At 39.2% G+C, this 22075-nt stretch overlaps 1 protein-coding gene across 1 annotated transcript in view; it reads right to left on the reverse strand.

Moving 5' to 3' along the window:
• Nucleotides 1–6529: 6529 nt before the first annotated feature.
• Nucleotides 6530–22075, reverse strand: part of si:dkey-71h2.2 (low density lipoprotein receptor adapter protein 1) — a 54457-nt gene continuing 38911 nt past the window's right edge. Inside the window, exons 4-10 of the mRNA XM_034162810.1 lie at nt 18041–18155; nt 17733–17805; nt 17535–17621; nt 15498–15625; nt 14079–14113; nt 8791–8819; nt 6530–6764 (exon numbers count right to left, since the gene is read on the reverse strand). Of these exons, the coding sequence (XP_034018701.1) occupies nt 6718–6764; nt 8791–8819; nt 14079–14113; nt 15498–15625; nt 17535–17621; nt 17733–17805; nt 18041–18155 (514 nt within the window). The 3' untranslated portion in view covers nt 6530–6717. The remainder of the gene's footprint in view (nt 6765–8790; nt 8820–14078; nt 14114–15497; nt 15626–17534; nt 17622–17732; nt 17806–18040; nt 18156–22075) is intronic.

Consider the following 22075-nt stretch of genomic DNA (forward strand, 5'->3'; position numbering starts at 1 on the left):
GTCTACATATTGATTGTCCAGCTCTTCATCCCACTAAGATACCTGCTCTGCAAAACTACATCAAATTCATTTGAAAGTACTGAACGCAAATCAAGCAATGATTAAAAGAAACCATAACCCTGCCCCACCCCACCCCGTCGTTCACGACTTTTGACTTTATGTCTCAGATCTTAAGTGCTTTAATGAACTTTAGTGCTTTACTGATCACATCACAGAGCATGTGTTGAATTCGACTGTTTAGTCCAACTGGTGTTGAAAGGCAACTTGTAGCTCTGTCACACTACAAAAACCATAAGAAAGAAGATTCAGTACTCGTGTACAAAGTCATTTTTATTGTGAATAAATACATAAGAAACAACAACAGTTCCCAAAGTCTGTATAAGTCACTTCACAGGACGACTGCGTGCGATTTATTCCCAAATTACCTTTATAATCATCACAGCGCTGCTGAAAACCTGCTCATTGCATAGATAGATAATAAGCACCTTCTAAACGGAGCGTGTAAACATCGCCTGTTAATTTGGGGCAAAATGTAAATATAATTTTTAGGGGCATGAGGTGCGACGTGGCCTCAGCCCCGCGTGGGATTGTTTGGATTCAGAGCATTCCAGACGCAGATTGGCACGCTTTACCTCCGAGTGCAGGGGCTGCCCTCCACCCACACGGATCACTCTCAGCTGTGCCAAGAATGGCATCCATTTAAGATTCGCTGGGAATCGAGGAGCTGCACACGGTGCTCTGCTACGCAAGCAAACGTCCACACAGTCAAGCTGGACTGCCTCAAAACACATTATTTACAGGGCTCCTGCTTGAATTTGAATCATCCAGTATGTTCCTGACAGCAAAATAAGATTTTACAAATTTTACAACAGAAAAAAAGGGGGAAGATGCTGAATATAGCACATATTGGGTGCTATCTGTATAATGTACAGCGCACAATCTAAAGCGCATTTGAGTGGAACCAATTAGATTGTCATCTGTAACTGCCTTTAAGAGCGGTGTTTTGAATAAAATGGTAAATGGACTGCATTTATATAGTGCTTTTCTATTTGCATCACACGTTCAATGCGCTTTACAATAATGCCTCACATTCACCCCGATTTGACACGTTGCACAGATTTTGGATCTGTGCAATGTGTCAAAGTCCACAGGAGCATCCACCAAGTCTCTCTGAGGTGAAGCACTGGAGCACCTCATTCCTTTATTAGCATAAATAGCAATTCTGGCACAGTGGGACATGGCTGGTCTTGTTCAGGCAGCCGCACACGAACTCAACTACAACCCCTGGCAAAAATTATGGAATCACCGGCCTCAGAGGATGTTCATTCAGTTGTTTAATTTTGTGGAAAAAAAAGCAGATCACAGACATGACACAAAACTAAAGTCATTTCAAATGGCAACTTTCTGGCTTTAAGAAACACTATAAGAAATCAAGAAAAAAAGATTGTGACAGTCAGTAACGGTTACTTTTTTAGACCAAGCAGAGGAAAAAATATGGAATCACTCAATTCTGAGGAATAAATTATGGAATCACCCTGTAAATTTCCATCCCCCAAACTAACACCTGCATCAAATCAGATCTGCTCGTTGACACTGACCCTATGCCATGACATTGACCCTATGTGTCTTTTTACAAGGAATGTTTTCGCAGTTTTTGCTCTATGGCAAGATGCATTATCATCTTGAAACATCCCCAAACATCCTTTCAATTGTCCAAAATATCAACGTAAACTTGTGCATTTATTGATGATGTAATGACAGCCATCTCCCCAGTGCCTTTACCTTACATGCAGCCCCATATCATCAATGACTGTGGAAATGTACATGTTCTCTTCAGGCAGTCATCATTATAAATCTCATTGGAACGGCACCAAACAAAAGGTCCAGCATCATCACCTTGCCCAATGCAGATTCGAGATTCATCACTGAATATGACTTTCATCCAGTCATCCATAGTCCACGAATGCTTTTCCTTAGCCCATTGTAACCTTGTTTTTTTTCTGTTTAGGTGTTAATGATGGCTTTTGTTTAACTTTTCTGTATGTAAATCCCATTTCCTTTAGGCGGTTTCTTACAGTTCGGTCACAGACGTTGACTCCAGTTTCCTCCCATTCGTTCATTTGTTTTGTTGTGCATTTTTCGATTTTTGAGACATATTGTTTTAAGTTTTCTGTCTTGACGCTTTGATGTCTTCCTTGGTCTACCAGTATGTTTGCCTTTAACAACCTTCCCATGTTTGTATTTGGTCCAGAGTTTAGACACAGCTGACTGTGAATAACCAACATCTTTTGTAACATTGCATGATGATTTACTCTCTTTTAAGAGTTTGATAATCCTCTCCTTTGTTTCAATTGACATCTCTTGTGTTGGAGCCATGATTCATGTCAGTCCACTTGGTGCAACAGCTCTCCAAGGTGTGTTCACTCCTTTTTGGATGCAGACTAACGAGCAGATCTGATATGATGCAGGTGTTAGTTTTGGGGATGAAAATTTACAAGGTGATTCCATAATTTTTTCCTCAGAATTGAGTGATTCCATATTTTTTTCCTCTGCTTGGTCTAAAAAAGTAACCGTTACTGACTGCCACAATCTTTTTTTTCTTGATTTCTTATAGTGTTTCTTAAAGCCAGAAAGTTGCCATTTGAAATGACTTTAGTTTTGTGTCATGTCTGTGATCTGCTTTTTTTCTACAAAATTAAACAACTGAATGAACATCCTCAGAGGCTGGTGATTCCATAATTTTTGCCAGGGGTTGTAGATGAAACAGTCGGCAGAAAACACTTTGGTTATCGATTTTGATGACTAACCGCCTCAATTTTTTAACGACGAATGCAAAACCTGGTTCTAGCTGCACAAATGCACAAATCTTCATACTTATGTTTATATCACAGTAAAATAAAAATCTTTGGACTTTGCAAATGCTGCTCAAATAAGTCGCAGTATGACTGTATTTTCATTCTTCGATGTATACATGTCAGATATGTATGCGTTTCTTAATGGCATGTGTCAGTGAGACATGCAGTTATTCTGCAGCGGGAGTCATGACAACACAGCCCCCCCCAGCCCCGTTACCTCCTACCATCACAATTACTGTCAGCTTCGATGCCATGAATACAGAGAGCACGGCCTCTTCAGGCAGGCCGCAAAACAAGAAAACACCCCAGTGACACTCTCAGCAGAGACGGCGTTCACAGGAAAATAAATAACTGTTTAGTTTGAGGCATGAACCGCAGTAAAGAGGAGAAAATATAAGCCAAGATGGGGAAAGTTTTTAGGAATCACACACTAATCGAATATACACAAATAGCCTAAAAAAAAAAACTAAAAAAAAAAAGAGCAATTGCTGCAGTAACAATGTTTTTTGTTCCGATATAATGTGAAACAACTATTTATACAGTCACAATACAGCACTGAAAGTAGAATTGTGTGAAGTCATGACTGTATTCATTTACAACGAGGACAATCGGGATGGAACACTGAATTTGGACCCGACAAAACACTCGGCTCCAGCAACCTCATCATCTTTATGTCCAGCTGGCACTGAAAGTCCCATTTTATAAAACTGCCTGTATATTTGTTGTGCAGATAATTTAGTTGATTGCATGTAGAATCCACGATGCAGCGATGAGAATGATATTTGCCGCCTCCTTTAGCTGCACTAATTTAACAATATCTTACTAACACAGTTAATTTAAAGTCATCAGTGGGTTATTAATTCATCCCCATTTCTCATTAGGTAGGTGCCAAGTACGCACTTTAAATAAAGTAATGAGTTTTTTCACTCTGATTTAAAAAAAAAAATGGAGCAACTAATCAATGAAAATACAAAGTTCTTTATCAATTAGTTGGGCATACTGATTACTAAAGTAGAGAATCTTTGAGTAAAAGCCTCCAATGCATCCAAAATACTGGGTGAATAATACAATATTCCAATTTTGGACAGTAGTAATTTGCTATAACTGTAATTCCTTAAGTGTAGAATTACACCGGAGTCAATACGACAAAATTGGCAAGACGAATGATCACCTTTGTGCAACTACACCTCAACCACACCGCCGCATTCACCTCCAGCATGACATCGCTTCTGTTCCATTTGCCATGGGGACCAAGTCAGTCTGCAGGAAGCCGAGCGACTTTCTTGATGAAGACAAACGCTTCAGCTTGCAAATATGAAAATGGGCTCAGCAACACAAACGCTTCATTTTACAAGATGTGGATTTGCAATGAAGTTACACCAAATATGCAAATAAAAATAAGCAAAACTGAGAAATTCATTCTCCCTCACATTAATTTAAAAGATGCATTTATCAACTCATAATGAATCATTTCTGTTGTAGCTCGTTTATCAAGTAAAAATGACACTTGTTTACTCAAACTTTACAAAACTGGTGTTTTTGTCTATGTTGTATCAAAATAAAAGTTCATTTTGGCCTGATGGTCGGACTCAAAAAGTTGCCTAAATATGTCGTGTTTGAACATCACTTTTGGTTCTGGCAGATTGAGGAGAGTTCTCATTATGTTCTACCAAGAAGTGATTAATCTCTTCATTATTAATTGTTAGCTGGAGCCTGAAACGATAAACAGCTTTGTTTTGAAGTCATTATCACTGCTGATGATCACCAGGATCTCTTGGAAATAGGAACAACAAGGTGAGGCACAATTTAACGGAAAACAAAGTAGCCAATGTCACAGTGATGCGATGCTGCTATCCCAGTCAATGTGTTCATAACGGTGTCACTAATTTTTTTGTTTTAAAGCACTTTTTTAAATTTCAACACTGCACTTTGTAGAAAAAAATCACTGGAATACTTTAAGAAATGAATTAAATAAATAAATACTTTGATGACTGGGATACATTACATTAAAAATAGGTTTGATACGCTTGGTAACATTTCTATACAGGCCAGATAAAACCAAAAAAGTAAATTTCCAATTGCAGCAACCCATCTTCTTTTCACCAAAAGTTAACTTGTTAAATGAATAAACAGTCGACACCTTGCCGCACAGATGAGCAGCTTTTGTCGCCATCTAGCGGGCAATGTGAGCATTTCAGGGCTTCTGAACATTTCCTACTTGAAAACCAAAATTCAGTAAAAAGGGGGGGGAAATGCATTTATAAATGTCAGAAATTCATGATTTTCTGGAGCTTTGAACTCCCTGTATTAATGTATAAAAATTTTGATTATGAGAGTTTTATGGTTCTTGCGTTTTAGGAGTTGGAATGTTTTGCCGTACGGACAGACAGAAGGACAGCAATTTCTCTTGACAAGCACATCTTACAATTGTGAATAAGTTCTAAAAGCATGAAATGTTCTAAATGTGCCTTTTGCACAAAGTATAGTGTACAGTATAGCTCTTCAACAAACCACTCAAAAATTTTTAAACATACTCCAAATGATTCTGATCTTAAAGTTAAAACAAAACAACTAGACAATTATGTGGGAACATTTTTGCTATAGAGGGTTTTCAATCACGTGACCGATTTGCTGCAGGACAGGTGCCGTCTCCATTCTGGATTACAAGGAGGCTGGCGCGTGATAGAAAAATGAAGAGAATGTCCGGTTATTATGAGGCTTTAAATCCTTGAGATAAAGCTATTTATCGTGATAGATGTGTAGCAGTTGGTTCAGTGGATCCGTATCTTATACCAGATAGTGAGTTTAGTGTTAATGTAACGAACTGGCTGACAGTGTCACACTGCGATATTGTGAACTAGGAAGCTGGCGACCAGGTCAGCCTCGCCGGCCTCCTGCAGAGCATCACAGCGGAGCTCTGAAAGAGGAGGTCGGTCTTGAAGTCCTGAGCGATTTCTCTCACCAGGCGCTAGAAGGGCAGCTTGTGGATCAGCAGCTTGGTGCTCGAGGACCACAATGCAAATAAGCATCCATATTGGAAGCGTTCTTGCGTTATCCTCTGCAGTATTTTTATGTATTGTTATATAATTTTATTGCCGAATAAAATAAAATAAAATTCTGGGAGCAGTGGATTTCTGTTAGCGGCGGACCTCTCACAGCGCCACGGTGCCGTGAGGCTTCTTCGCATTGACGTTGAAACTTGTGCAATTGTTCGCCAAATGCACGAAGTGTAATCACAGCGGCCACCGCGTTGTAATCCAGAATGGCCGCGGGACACAAAATGACGTGACCGATACGTCACATGAAAACCCTCTATATACCAAATTCGTGACATTGTGATCTGCAAACTAAATAAAATCCAGAATTTGAAATGCACAATTAATCCAAAACAATAAATTGTGTTCATTAAATGTTTATCATTTAGGACAGCTGATGTTGACAACTGTTACTTTTTAAAACTTCATGCTTTTCAGGAAAAGACGACATCTTTTGTCCTTGTGGAATTCAGTGTGACAGGATGCACGTCCTATCTGTGCAGGTCGGGGTAGGGAAACACTACGTGCACCATTTTTCAAGTGACAGTCTCTGAAAATTTCAATATGGCGAGGGACGGTTGTTTACACTGTGAATTACGTGCTGACAGGCAGGAGTTTGCATGAGTTTTTTTGGGGGGGGGGGGAGGGGGTTCACAGAATTTTGTGCTTCAGGGAGTTGGATATATTTGAGGCAATGCTGTGACATTTTGTTGAGGACTGTGACGTGTTTTGTTTCAGGATTATGTGGCAGTGCGTTGCTGGTTCGGGTTATTCTAGCTCATTGTTGCAGACAAACATCAGATCCACATGAGAAACCGTCTGTGGACTCAGAGCTGCATTGTCAGAGTTTCATTCGGTGCCGGACTCAGCCAGTCTGACAAAGAGACAAAGAAAGAAAATATAAGACCGGTGGGATACCTCAGGGTATAACTATGCCAAAGAGAAATCACATGCACTCAACTGAAGAGGTGATGAGGATGCTTTAGAACCAAAAACATTTGGGATGGAATACTGTGTGGCTATTACAAATATAGTCTGATATTGTGACAAAACAGTCAGGTATTTTACTAGGGGAGCTACAACCACTACCTTTTCACACACACACACCCCCCCCAGGACTAAACCAAACCAACTTTTTTAGGTTCCTTAGATGACCTAAAACACAATCAGGATGTTCCAAAAAATAAAAACTGGCCTCAAGCAAGTTATCCAAGATGGCCGCCAAAATGGGGTTTTCACCAAAACACCTTTAAACAGCATATAAACAACTTAAATATCACAGAGATTCAATGGGAAGACTACTGCAGGTCACAGCAAACTCATTTGTGCCTAAACTAAATTCATTCATGGGTTTAAGATTCAAAATGGCGTCCAAAATGGGCGCCAATAGACCCTTATCATTAAAATACATAGTAGGAAGTTGTTTATTGGTGTTTAAGTAAAAAAAAAACCCTAAAAGTTGGTTTGGTTTAGTCCGGGGGGGGGGGGGGGGGGGTGCAAAGGTAGTGGTCGTAGCTCCCCTAGTATATGAAACCATACTCAATCTGTTTCGGATAAAACAATTCTCCAGAATCTAAATCATGCTGAGACTTCTCCCAAATACATTTCACAATTTGCTTGACTTAGATCCAGATCAAACTGCTCATGTACCTTTTGGTTTTGTCCATTATTATGCAGTTAAAGCTACAGTGTGCAGGATTTAGTGTCATCTTGTGGCTATGTTGGAGACTGCATTATAGTGTCGCCAGTCACGACATTGTATCCGTTCAACTTTTCAGTTCTTTGGCGGTGGGGATTCATGTTCTCTTACCTTCTCTTGTGATGAGCAATATGTATTTCACAAAAAATGAGGGTTCTCAAACTTGTTAGCCTGCACTAGCAACCAGTAGACCGTGTATCGATAACCAACCACAAAGGGGTCCACTCCCATGTAGATATGAAGGGCTCATTATAAACTTGTGAAAACTCACCAGTTCATGTTGCAGGTGATTATTGAACAGATGGCAATAGTCCATTTATGGTAATAACAAAATCCTACACACAGTAGCTTTAACTGATTTTTTTTTAAATTTATTTATAAAATGATTCTTTCACTCGTGTCTGTTGTTTGGTTTGTCTGTTTCTCATCGGGACTGCCCAAAGACCTAGCGAGCCCATTTTGCTTTCAAGAACCCTGATAGAGGGGTGAGTCTTGAGTCAAGGAGCAATCAATTATATTTTGGTGCAGAGTCATGATTTTTTTTAGTGTAATTTTATTCATTTTTGACTCAAAGGATGCACAGACCTCAATTTAAAAACAGTGTAATGGTTGGCTGAAGGATCTGTTGCATCTTGGAGGAGGTTAAAAGGCCAGTTAATGAACTCCACCACGCATTCAGATGGTCGCCACAGTGAATGCAACCCTCCTCTCAAAACAACCAACGTTTCAAAAATCCTTAAAATCTGTTCAGCTTCTGAATAATCCTGCACAAAGACTGACACAGAGGAGAACACAGCTGCCCTCGCAGAACTAGAAAGAAAAGAAAGCAGTGGAAATGATAGCAACAAAACATAAAAGGCAAGCGAGATGTTGATTTTGTGGTGGAACGGCTGAAAGAACGTGGGAATATATATATATATATATATATATATATATATATATATATATATATATATATATATATATATATATATATATATATATATATATATATATATATATATATAAATGAAAGGCAGACATATGGAGAATTACAAGCAGTCTGAGGTCACTGATGGATTCAACACTCACGACATCACATGGATTGATGTGGGTGATGGAAAGACAAGAGCAGATGGATGGTTCTTGGTATTGTAAAGCTCTCATATTTAATGCAATACTGTGAAATAACGACAACAACAAAAAAACCTCTCACACTCACCAGTGTCCACCTCCTCTACTTTCATATTGCTGCATGCCAAGTAAAAGAAAGGAAAACATTATCACATATCTCCATGACAAGCACAAATGTCTTTAAATATATGGTGCACGCACAGGCGCGACATCGCGATGTTCCAGCCCCGCGATACATAAACACTCAATGTAGCATGAGCAAATCACAAGAGAGAAACTCACATCTTTGATCGTGCTGAATTATTTAAGTGTGTGAATGCACCGCAGCATCAAGACAGCGGTTATGTAAAAGCCACTTTAACTGCAAAGCCACAGTTCCTGCATGTGAGAAGTCTTCAATCCAAATCATACACTTTGAAAGCCCATTTGGTCATATTTGCATAATTCCTAGCCCACCACACTGAATTTTTTCTTCTTTTTTTTAATGAAACAACCAGTGAATAATACAAAAACACCAATCAAAGCATGTCAAAATATTAAAAATACCTCTGGCTGCATTTTGATGTATTTTTTGTGGCTCATCAACAACAAACATCTTGAAATCCAAGTAACAGACTGTGTTCGTGGATGGGATTAGTCTTGGGTATGCTTCTCCACAATGCCAATGAACATTAAGGCACAAAAACTGTTTACTTTGCTATGCAATGCAACAAAGATGAGCACAAGTGTCATCCATGTATACATGTTCCTTAAGTTTAGCAGAAGTGTTTAAAGGTTTATTCAACAGTGGTCCGTTTAGAGCTGCTCCAGCAGACAATTCTGCCACAAGAATGACAACTCATGGATGCATTTTAGCATCCAAACAGGAATAACACTTGTGCTGCCCTACACACTGACCAAAAAGGTGAAAATTCCTCATATGCTTATTGTTGTTAACCGTAACGCAAATTTCTGACAGCTAGGGCATGGATTCATAAAGCAATCTAATTTTGTTTAGTAAACTAAACTCACTTAATAGACTAATCTTTTGATGTTAGCCTGGTACAAAGGAGGCTAATCTTATTTTAGTTGACAAAACTTCAATGTCTTACCTCAAAAAATGGCAGCTATCATGTACCACCACTTGATGGAACACTCAAGAGCACCCCTACGTCGCTCGTATTCCTCCAAAAGGACACTTTCCTTCGCTTTTGGCCGTAGTTGTAGCAGACGACTGTCATGAAGTATGTGTGACAGTTCGCACATTAGCCACCGGGCATCGCTGTTACACTGAGTAGCTTTGTGTGCACAAAAAGGCTCGACAGAAGTGTAGAAGAACTATTTAGCTAACAGTCCATTCTTCTGCAGTTTGTATATGTCCGTAAATGTTAAAAAAGCCACTTAACAAAAATGCTGGATAGCTCAGGACAACAACCAACCCGAAAGTACGCACAACTCTTGCGCATTTGAGGCCTTTCGTGGCACCGGTGCTCACGAGGCTGTTATGCCTGTGAAAATCATTGACTAACATAAAACGGCTAATCTACAAGTTCAACGATCGATGTGAAACGGAGATTAGACGGATTACAGTAGTGTTCAGAATAATAGTAGTGCTACGTGACTAAAAAGATTAATCCAGGTTTTGACTATATTTCTTATTGTTAAATGGAAAACAAGGTACCAGTAGATTCAGTAGATTCTCACAAATCCAACAAGACCAAGCATTCATGATATGCACACTCAAAGCTATGAAATTGGGCTATTAGTAAAAAAAGTAGAAAAGGGGGTGTTCACAATAATAGTAGCATCTGCTGTTGACGCTACAAACTCAAAACTATTATGTTCAAACTGCTTTTTTAGCAATCCTGTGAATCACTAAACTAGTATTTAGTTGTATAACCACAGTTTTTCATGATTTCTTCACATCTGCGAGGCATTAATTTTGTTGGTTTGGAACCAAGATTTTGCTCGTTTACTCGTGTGCTTGGGGTCATTGTCTTGTTGAAACACCCATTTCAAGGGCATGTCCTCTTCAGCATAAGGCAACATGACCTCTTCAAGTATTCTGGCATATCCAAACTGATCCATGATACCTGGTATGCGAAATATAGGCCCAACACCATAGTAGGAGAAACATGCCCATATCATGATGCTTGCACCACCATGCTTCACTGTCTTCACTGTGAACTGTGGCTTGAATTCAGAGTTTGGGGGTTGTCTCACAAACTGTCTGTGGCCCTTGGACCCAAAAAGAACAATTTTACTCTCATCAGTCCACAAAATATTCCTCCATTTCTCTTTAGGCCAGTTGATGTGTTCTTTGGCAAATTGGAACCTCTTCTGCACATGTCTTTTATTTAACAGAGGGACTTTGCGGGGGATTCTTGCAAATAAATTAGCTTCACACAGGCGTCTTCTAACTGTCACAGCACTTACAGGTAACTCCAGACTGTCTTTGATCATCCTGGAGCTGATCAATGGGTGAGCCTTTGCCATTCTGGTTATTCTTCTATCCATTTTGATGGTTGTTTTCCATTTTCTTCCACGCGTCTGTTTTTTTGTCCATTTGAAAGCATTGGAGATCATTGTAGATGAACAGCCTATAATTTTTTGCACCTGCGTATAAGTTTCCCCCTCTCCAATCAACTTTTTAAATCAAACTACGCTGTTCTTCTGAACAATGTCTTGAACGTCCCATTTTCCTCAGGCTTTCAAAGAGAAAAGCATGTTCAACAGGTGCTGGCTTCAAATATGGGACACCTGATTCACACCTGTTTGTTCCACAAAACTGACGAACTCACTGACTGAATGCCACACTACTATTATTGTGAACACCCCCTTTTCTACTTTTTTTTTTTACTAATAGCCCAATTTCATAGCTTTAACAGTGTGCATATCATGAATGCTTGGTCTTGTTGGATTTGTGAGAGTCTACTGAATCTACTGGTACCTTGTTTCCCATGTAACAATAAGAAATATACTCAAAACCTGGATTAATCTTTTTAGTCACATAGCACTACTATTATTCTGAACACTACTGTATGTTGGGCGACTAACTGTAGTCAACTAAATAAGTTTAGGAGACAAAGATTACAGTGCTTTATGAAACTGGGCCTAAATGGGAAATTCATGTTGCACGTGTGTGGAAATTCACCAGAATACACGCAAAATGTCGCACTTATCTTTTGTAGTATGATATATGAAGCGCATCATGAGCATACACTGCTTTTCCTTCCCCATAGCTACAGCTGAAAAGATATGTAGCGCCCGCGTTGTATTTACGCTACTGCAAGTGAAGCGGATGCGATGCAGGTGCAGCTTGCATTAATGCACAGCATGAGCCCCAACTCATTTTGCAACCCAAGGTTCTGCACTGCATGCATGTGCTGCTGATTTTGACCATAGTTCACCGACATATTTGTAATGACACCCTCCACTTATCTGAACAAAATGAAGGCATGGATATGGAGACGACACTTTGCACAGTGTGGGGCGACTTTGTTGCTGGTCAGAGACTGGGAGAGGACAGGAAAAAAATGCAACGCTTCAATATTTTCTGCTGTATGGCTCCTTTGAAAGACTTACGCAGGAATTGCAGAATGAAGACATACAGGGTTATTGAAAATGTTTATGCTCCATATAGTGTATTGGGATACTGTGTTCCTCCTGCTGTGAGGCTGGAATTAATCCTGAGATTCTCTGGCACAGGTGAGATAAGCCCTTATTTTCAAGTTGGATATCAGTGCAGAGAGCAAACCATGCAGACATTTGAGTTCAACCTGTCAATAACAGCAGTTACTTCATTCTGTGTCGTCATGACGTATTTACATGCATGTGCACACGCTTAACTGCAGCCCAGACTTAACATATGGTGCACACATGTAATGAGTCTGTGCTGCATCTGCTCGAATGCGTCACGATGTTAATCACCCTCGAAATCCTGCATATGCATCACTTCCACCCAAAAATGGCTGCAGAACACAACTGTGCGCTGCATTCATGCATAGTCGTCCCGGTGCATTAAACACATCAGTGAACATAAATCAAATGCATCATCCAAGTATCACTTTGATTAAGAATTGATCAGGAATAGAAATGCATATAAAGCTACAATGCTGCATGAAACATTCTCTGTGGGATCATGCCTCAATTATTTTTGCAGTGCTGTAGAATAATAATAACCACATAATAATTCATTACAACAGAGTTAGTCCAAGGGTCGTCTGATCTTGTTTTGACCTTTCCTTTAACTCAGACATAATTTAACTTAAAATCACTGCAAAAAAAAAAATAAATAAAAAAAATAAGCCCTCTGCTTTGCACTCACAAAATCAGTGTGCACCAACTCTTGGATAAAGAATGTTAGTCCTCCACAGACAGATAAAGGCCTCCTCCACATTCACCCATTAGCTTTAACCAAACACTTTCATGCTCCGACACCTCTAGCACATCTATTAGCCTCTTAATGAGCTGCCACTTCACTAATGTGTGGGACACCTTCCTCTCAGTGCACTTAAAGAGAAACTGAATGCACACGTTAAAAAAAAAAAAGTGCAAATACCAGCTGAAAGCACAGGGAAATTAAAAATCGTGCACAGCACTCAGAAACTATTTTTCCAGCTCAAGAGAGGCACTGATCACATGGTCTATTTTTTTTAAAGAGTTTGTGCAGGAAGCGGGTGTGCAGGAAGTCAGGAAATGCATCTCACTGCAAAGCATGTAATTACAGCTCAAGGCTGGAACGACTGTAGTGTGCTTTTTTAAAAAGATATTTCCCTCAATTTCATGGAAATTAAACCACTATAATGGTATTTTTTGGTGTATCAAATGATTACCATTGAAGTATATCTTAATGGTATACCATCAACTACATAAAGATGTATGGCCTGTTATGAATAATCAGAATTTGTTCAACTTGAAACACCACGTACTTTACTGTAAAGTGGATTAAAATAGGACACTTTTGGAATTATTCTACTGGCCTAAAACGGAGATGCTTAAAGCAAAAAAGAAAGAAAGAAAAACTCTAAATTGCTTAAAGCTGTAATGGGAGTTGTTCAGCAAAAACAAAACTCAAAACAGCTTAAAATAAAATCAGTGCAGAAGCTGAAACAAATGATAAAAATCACTTTTCTTAAAAAATTCCAATATGTTTATCTATTTAAAAAATACAATAACTAAATTTCTGATTTGTCACACCTGCTGGCAACAAACCGATCATTTTTCGACCTTGCACCACTGAATAATCATGTTGGCAATTAAAAGTCACTGATATAAAACACCATCGCTCTCCATGCAGTTACCTCAAAATTAGGCACATCTACTTTTCTTTCTTGGACACATCATTTTGGACTTCTCGCATAATAAAATCCAGGCCTACACACGTGTGCATCTTACCTTGAGAATGCATCGTCAAGTCCGTCCTCAGCATCCTATTGAGACAAACAATGTGAATCAATACACATAAATTACGGCGCTGCGTCGGTATGTTAAGCCTCGCTGCATCTCTACTCTGAGTCAGCCCTTTTTAAATCACGCAACAAATTAATTTATGGGTATTGCAATCAAAAACTGCACAGTGGATAATTTTGCTAAAAGCTTGTTACTTTTAAATGACATGAATCAAAACTAACGAGCAAATATTGCATGACTTGTACGTTCCAGGACTTTGAAAGTGTATGGGAACAGATTAGTCCATCTTCCTTAAATAGTCTCATGGGATTCCTAATAAAAGTGAGCAATAAACATTCTACTCTGTAGCTCACTTGTAATAATATTGCATTATATTTAATTTTGTGGTTAAGAGTATTTGAGCTGCACAACTGAGTCAAGCCAAAAATGTTTGTAATGAGGTTGGCCTGAAGATTTTCCCTTTCAGAGGAAAACGCTTTCATGCAAAGTGCCCCCACCTTCCAAACAAACAGTTTGCAGTCTGCAGGAAATGCTTTCTTAGGAAGAATGCGCCATCTAGTGTTGCTGATCTGTAACTGACAATCAAACAGCTGCTACAATGCTATAATAACTAATCATAGCCCCTTTCTGTTTTTGTTTTCTTCATCCACTATATTGTTCTGGAAAATGATGTTATATTTTGCTTTTTTTGTGTGTCTTACTGTGAATAGCAGGAGATGTTGTCTTCTTTTGTTCTCTTATTATTAATGGTTTACATTGTAACTTCTTTTTCATGGTTTGCATTGTAAAAAGATTTTTGTCTTTTCATTACGTAAGTGCAAACAAAAAGTTGTTTAAAAAAATGCTATAATGAACAAAAACCATCTTAAAGGCTGCTGGTAGGATCATGACAAAAATTAAGTAGACACTAACCAAAACTAAGTCAAAACTGCATTAAATTTCAATGAAATACATCACACAGTGATTTCATTATATCAAACATCTTCTGAAATTGTTAAACAAACAAGGAAGAACTTGGCGTATGCACTGAGTATGCACTTTTTTTTCCCCAAAAAAGATGTTTTGGTTTGTGGTAGAGGATCCTTTCATCAGGAACACAGTATAATTCCTGAATTCTGCAATTCACAGTGAAGGGAAAAAAAAAATTGAACCACCATAACTTTTAGGGTTGTGGTCAGATTGTGACAAAAATTAATGCTATACTGGTTAACCCTGAGGTAATATTGTGTGCCAAATTTGAAGAAGATTCATCCAACAGGAGCAAAGTTAAAGCAATTATATAATTTAAAACATAACACTAACTAGAGAGAACAACTGTGATCAGCTGTTACAAATACACAGACGATGCTTTCATCAGCATCAGCAACTGTCATCAGCAATAACTTGGCAGTGGGCGTGACCTACCCATGAGTCGTGTTTAATTGGTCGCCTCCGAGTGGGATTACTGCGGGGTGAAGGCGAGCTGATGGACGTGGAGAAAAAGGGTCTCCGCCGCATCTCCTCTGTCCCACTGGGCTCGTTTACTGCTGGATCTGAATGAGGTGACGACAAGAGGATGACAGGGAGGAAAAGTAAGACAGGTGGAAATGGGAAACAAGAAGACAGATGGAGTAAAGAAAAACAGACACGAACGCAAGTTAGAAGGTACGACAGACCGTCACAACTTCCTCTACATCAGAAATAATCTAAATCATTTCTGTAAAACTTTCACGTTGCTGTCCGAGTCCTTGAGGATTTTACACCACATTTGGTGGATGTCCGTGGGCCACGAGCGCTGGGAGCGAAGCGTGTTTTAATTGGGAGAAGCTGGCAAAAGCAACAACACCGTCAATGAATAAGTCTCGCGTTGTGGGCCCTTTGACCCCCCCCCCGAGGAACAGAAAAACAGTCTGACCTATAAATGTCACCATAACTGCTACGTGCTGAAACCCCACTGCTCCACTGAATGACTAATGAGTCACGTATAATTAGGTGACTTGGCCACAGTGAGTGAGAGGCAACAGACGTCAGCTAAATCTGGATTTAAGAGGCTGCAAACTACAAACTTACTATTCCTATATGCATGAGCATACCAGACCTAAAAAGGTCATTTCAAAGTCATGACTTTTTAATGGTGCAATTAACTCCATGTGGTGCTGCAGCTACCATGCCACAGAACCACCTCTGGACCTGGATGGCAAGCACCCAAGCAGACAATCAATCCATCCCTATCTCTTAAAAGTAACCATCTATCTGCTGCAGACAGATGATGGGCAGCTGTGCTTTCGTCCTGCTGCAGCAACTGAGATCCGCAAGACCACGGCAGACCACGCGGCCAAATTACTGTAGCGGACGCTCCACACAATGCAAGCATTCCTCCTCATCTGTCTCCATAAGTCATTCCAGTGGTACCTGTGTGATATTATGACGAGGCGTCTGGGATCCACAGATCATAGAGTTCTTTCAGAGATATGAAAATGCTTGGAGAAGCCAAAATGAACAGTCTTATAACTTGAAACGTTTGTAATCTTGCACAAATGACTGTTGTGGTCTGTTGGTTTTGTGGTCATACACTACTTCCCAAGAGGCATTCTCAAATTCTGTACATCATTGTTATTTTAGCCCAATCCCTGTCTGCCAAATCTGTGCATTTGTGGTTAAAATAATGTAACTGCAACCAGCTCAAAGTAAAAACACTGCATTAGTAAAGAATATAAACACCTACAGGGGTGCATTAAGTACTCTCTGCACTGCAGTTGTAATAACAGTAAAATCATGTTTTTGCAGAGAAAAGTCATGAAACGGTGCAGAATCACCACTACAGAGAACAACAGCCACTTGTGCACCCACAGCGTGTAGAGGTCAGTTCGGTGGGAGCATGCAGCCCCATGCTCATGTGTGCTTTTGCATTTTGAAATGATGAAGCCATGATGGACCGCAGACGTACACAATATGATTCCACCAGTAATTCATTAGCAAATCCAAAACCTCTGCTTCTGCTGGAACAGTTTATGCATGAGCAGGGGCACATAGAGTCCAAAACCCACAGACACCCACATTGTGCACTCTCATTCTTATACACCATTATTACTTTTTAGGTTCATATATAACTGGATCATGGCATTTTTTTTCTAATTTTGTCAAGAGATGTGCTAACAAACATATTATGATGATATGCAAATGACAGAAGATGATTATGTTGTCTATTGCTCATAACATTTAACAACAGATGGTTAGAAGGATAAAGTATATCCTCTTTCTGCACAGATTAGTCAAACACACCTGATATATTCAAATATATGCAAAACGTGTGTGAAAAAGTAAGCTGTTTCCTACATACTGTAGCTTTAAATAAGAAACAATGCCACTCTCCCACATTACAAATTATAGACTGCAAGTATTGTTGCCTTGAACTGCAGAATATTGAACATTTCACATCTAATAAAGTGAAGTTAGCACCACCTGCTGGAACATTCGGGGAGTCTGTGGTTTCCATCTGCCTGTCAGTCGCTGCACAGGAACAGCAGGTTCTCACCTTCTTACTTTTGTCTGCAGATGGAGAACAGAGAAAAATGATCGCCAACATCCTTCAATCTGTAATTAGCTGGATTATCTACTTTCTTCACTCAAAGGCGTCACTTTTTCTATTCGCAACCTCACCTTCCTGAGCAAGCTCCCACAGATCCAGGGCAACTTTAAACGCCTGAGCTACTGTTAGCGTCACAGCCTGAGCCTGGAAAGAAAAAGTTCTCATTTAATTTTTTTTTTTTTTTTTTTTTTTTTTTTTTTTTAAAGAGATGCATCTAGTTGGAGTTCAGATGCCCTTCAAAGGGCTGCCACAAGATGGCAATGTTCACCATCTACAATCATACAACTGCTACTTACAACTCAGGCAACAGATGTTAAAATCAAAAGACAATGACCTCAAACAAGGAAAACAGCAGATTGGAGTCACTGAGCAAACTCACGATTTTCTTCTTTTGGCAGAGGAACGCGTGGCACTCCAGGGTCTCGTTGAACTGACTCTGAGAAACGTAGGCGAAGACCTTATCCTGAGTTTTATCGGCTGTGCAGTAGGAGATTCTGCAAGAAATATAACAATGAACAAAAATTACAGGATTGATAATATTTACCTTCACCAGGGAGGTTACCAGATCACCAGCATCAGGATCACACATTTCTAACTACAACTAACATATAAACACTTCTGTGTGAACTGATGTACAGTAGTGTTCAGAATAATAGTAGTGCTATGTGACTAAAAAGATTAATCCAGGTTTTGAGTATATTTCTTATTGTTACATGGGAAACAAGGTACCAGTAGATTCAGTAGATTCTCACAAATCCAACAAGGCCAAGCATTCATGATATGCACGCTCTTAAGGCTATGAAATTGGGCTATTAGTAAAAAAAAGTAGAAAAGGGGGTGTTCACAATAATAGTAGTGTGGTATTCAGTCAGTGAGTTTGTCAATTTTGTGGAACAAACAGGTGTGAATCAGGTGTCCCCTATTTAAGGATGAAGCCAGCACCTGTTGAACATGCTTTTCTCTTTGAAAGCCTGAGGAAAATGGGACGTTCAAGACATTGTTCAAAAGAACAGCGCAGTTTGATTAAAAAGTTGACTGGAGAGAGGAAAACGTATATGCAGGTGCAAAAAAAATTATAGGCTGTTCATTTACAATGATCTCCAATGCTTTAAAATGGACAAAAAAAAAAAAAAAAACCAGAGACCTGTGGAAGAAGACGGAAAACAACCATCAAAATGGATAGAAGAATAACCAGAATGGCAAAGGCTCACCCATTGATCAGCTCCAGGATGATCAAAGACAGTCTGGAGTTACCTGTAAGTGCTGTGACAGTTAGAAGACGCCTGTGTGAAGCTAATTTATTTGTAAGAATCGCAAAGTCCCTCTGTTAAATAAAAGACGTGCAGAAGAGGTTTCAATTTGCCAAAGAACACATCAACTGGCCTAAAGAGAAATGGAGGAATATTTTGTGGACTGATGAGAGTAAAATTGTTCTTTTTGGGTCCAAGGGCCACAGACAGTTTGTGAGACAACCCCCAAACTCTGAATTCAAGCCACAGTTCACAGTGAAGCATGGTGGTGCAAGCATCATGATATGGGCATGTTTCTCCTACTATGGTGTTGGGCCTATATATCGCATACCAGGTATCATGGATCAGTTTGGATATGTCAAAATACTTGAAGAGGTCATGTTGCCTTATGCTGAAGAGGACATGCCCTTGAAATGGGTGTTTCAACAAGACAATGACCCCAAGCACACTAGTAAACGAGCAAAATCTTGGTTCCAAACCAACAAAATTAATGCCTCGCAGATGTGAAGAAATCATGAAAAACTGTGGTTATACAACTAAATACTAGTTTAGTGATTCACAGGATTGCTAAAAAAAAAAGCAGTTTGAACATAATAGTTTTGAGTTTGTAGCGTCAACAGCAGATGCTACTATTATTGTGAACACCCCCTTTTCTACTTTTTTTTTTTTTTTTTTTTTTTACTAATAGCCCAATTTCATAGCCTTAAGAGTGTGCATATCATGAATGCTTGGTCTTGTTGGATTTGTGAGAATCTACTGAATCTACTGGTACCTTGTTTCCCATGTAACAATAAGAAATATACTCAAAACCTGGATTAATATTTTTAGTCACACAGCACTACTATTATTCTGAAGACTACTGTATATCAAAGATATATCAGAGTAGCACACCTGCACACTTACACTGTCATTTCCGTACAAACACAATATACATGCATGCACACTCAAAATGTGCAGATGGAAAGGTGCAAAATAAAGATGCAATTGATTAATCATGCCCACAGAAGTCAAGGAGACATTCTTCTATGATCTCCAACCCCAGCAGAGGTGATGAGATGCCATCAGGTCCCACTGAAGCGTTTGTTGAAGCATGACTTCGCCTTTGTTTGTACCCCTTTCTATGTGCACAAGCAGCCAATTACAGTGTAATGAGAGCGGCTGGTTATGAATATTATGCTGATTAGGTCTCTCAGCTGGCATTGCTAGAGCGGCAGACAAACGAGCAGCAGTGACACCCACCAGAGATGCTTGAAGCGCTGATTGAGCTCTTCAGTGCTTTCAGATAAAGCGTGCAAACTTAAAACCATGGTGTCACATTGCCTTGTAGATTTGCTACGCGATGTTCAAATGACTGAGAACAGCTGATTGTGAAATTCGAGGGGCAACTGTAACAATTTAGAACAGAAAACTTTCAAATATGACCAAAATTTTATTCAATTTTTTTTAAAACAGATATTCCAGTTTTGCATGAAAGTGGGAAGTGAGAGTCTCAGATTATGATTCCATTTCCACTTTGCTTATATTACATTTCAAACCTCTTTCTTGATAGTCGTGCTGAATTTCTCCTGAACCAAATATCTGGGTTTCAATAAATCCAATTTCTGCTAAACCAATCAAAACAAAATCCACCAGGCCGTGCGCTTCTGCTGTGGGTTCACTGAACTGAGAGACAAACATAAAACCGTTTGGTTTGCTCAGTCAATATTTTATGCGGGTTTGATGTCGAGTCTTCATCCTGCTCACAGCAACAGACACTATTATGTTTATTTTTAGCAGCAAAAGCACAAGTTTAGGAGCCTTGCTCACCATTCGGACGCAAGTCTATTTCTTTTCTTCTTTTCTTTCTAAATATAGCACATCAAAAGATCCGATCTCAGTTAAACATGGGCACTAAAGGTCTCTGAGTGCATTTAGTCACCGTGAGTGAGGGAGGACGGTCTGTCACAACAGTGACTTCTAAAGTGTACACAGTCGGGATGCACAGAAGGCAGCCAGTAATTTGCCACCCAGCTTCAGAGGGGTCTAAAAATGCAGTAATTTATTCTATCAAAACAACAATCACCATGAAATAACCAGCTTTCAGAACTGCCTCAGATTGTTTGCTGGCTGGCACCACTGATGTACGACCCACATAGCAAAGCCCAGGACACCCAGTGAAGTGTTCACCCCTCCTCGCTAACTTAGTGCGCATATTCAGGCTCTAATTGAGGATAAATTATAAGTTGAAAGGAGCAGACTATTTATGCTTGTATGTGAAACCAGACTGCTGTTCCTGCTCAGTATGAACTTAATTACCATCAGTCTATCATTGAGTTATTAACTGATCTCATCTCTCGATGCTACACACACTGGACTTACAACTTTATCTGTTCATAAGTTACTCTGCCCACCTTAATTGAAAATATTTGATTACTTTTGAGAACGAGTCCAATACTAGGGGAGATAGGACCACACACACACACACACACACCATTGCACCACCAGAAAGAACTAAACAAAACCATCTTTATAGCTTTCCACAAAACACAATCAGGATGTTCCCAAAAAATAAAATCTGGCCTCAAGACAAATATCCAAAATGGCCACCAAAACAACATACAAAACAATTTTCAAAAATATTCCATGTGAAAAAAAGTTTTACATCACAATACAGTACATCGGTGCCAAATTTCATTCACAAGTTTTAAATTCAAAATGGCCATTTAATGATGTTTTCCATTAAAATGCAACAAACAATAGTAATTATTATTAATATTATAATAGTAACTGATCATTACATTTGGTGTCCATTTTGGGCGGCATCTTGAATATCTTGCTTAAGGCCATTTTCTATTTTCACCCCGACTGTGTTTTGGGGTTGTTAAAAGAACCTTGAAACCTAAGTTAGTTTCGTTTAAGGGAGGTTGTAGCTCTCCTATGACATAGCAAGTGAAACTAGCACACCATACCACTGGTTTACATTTGTTTAAAGCTAGCTAATATTACAGTTTATTAACCACTTGGAATATCTTAAAAGCATTTTACACCAGTCCAACTGTGGCATGAAACAGTTATAAAATTCTTGTCTCATCTTTTATCAATTTCAAAGAAATTTTCCAAATGCTTTAAGGTTCTATAAAATTATTTGTAAAATAACCAAGTTTAAAGTACTTAAAATGTGTTCA

Source organism: Thalassophryne amazonica, chromosome 21 (genome assembly GCF_902500255.1).
Source record: "Thalassophryne amazonica chromosome 21, fThaAma1.1, whole genome shotgun sequence".
In the NCBI taxonomy this organism is placed as follows: domain Eukaryota; kingdom Metazoa; phylum Chordata; class Actinopteri; order Batrachoidiformes; family Batrachoididae; genus Thalassophryne; species Thalassophryne amazonica.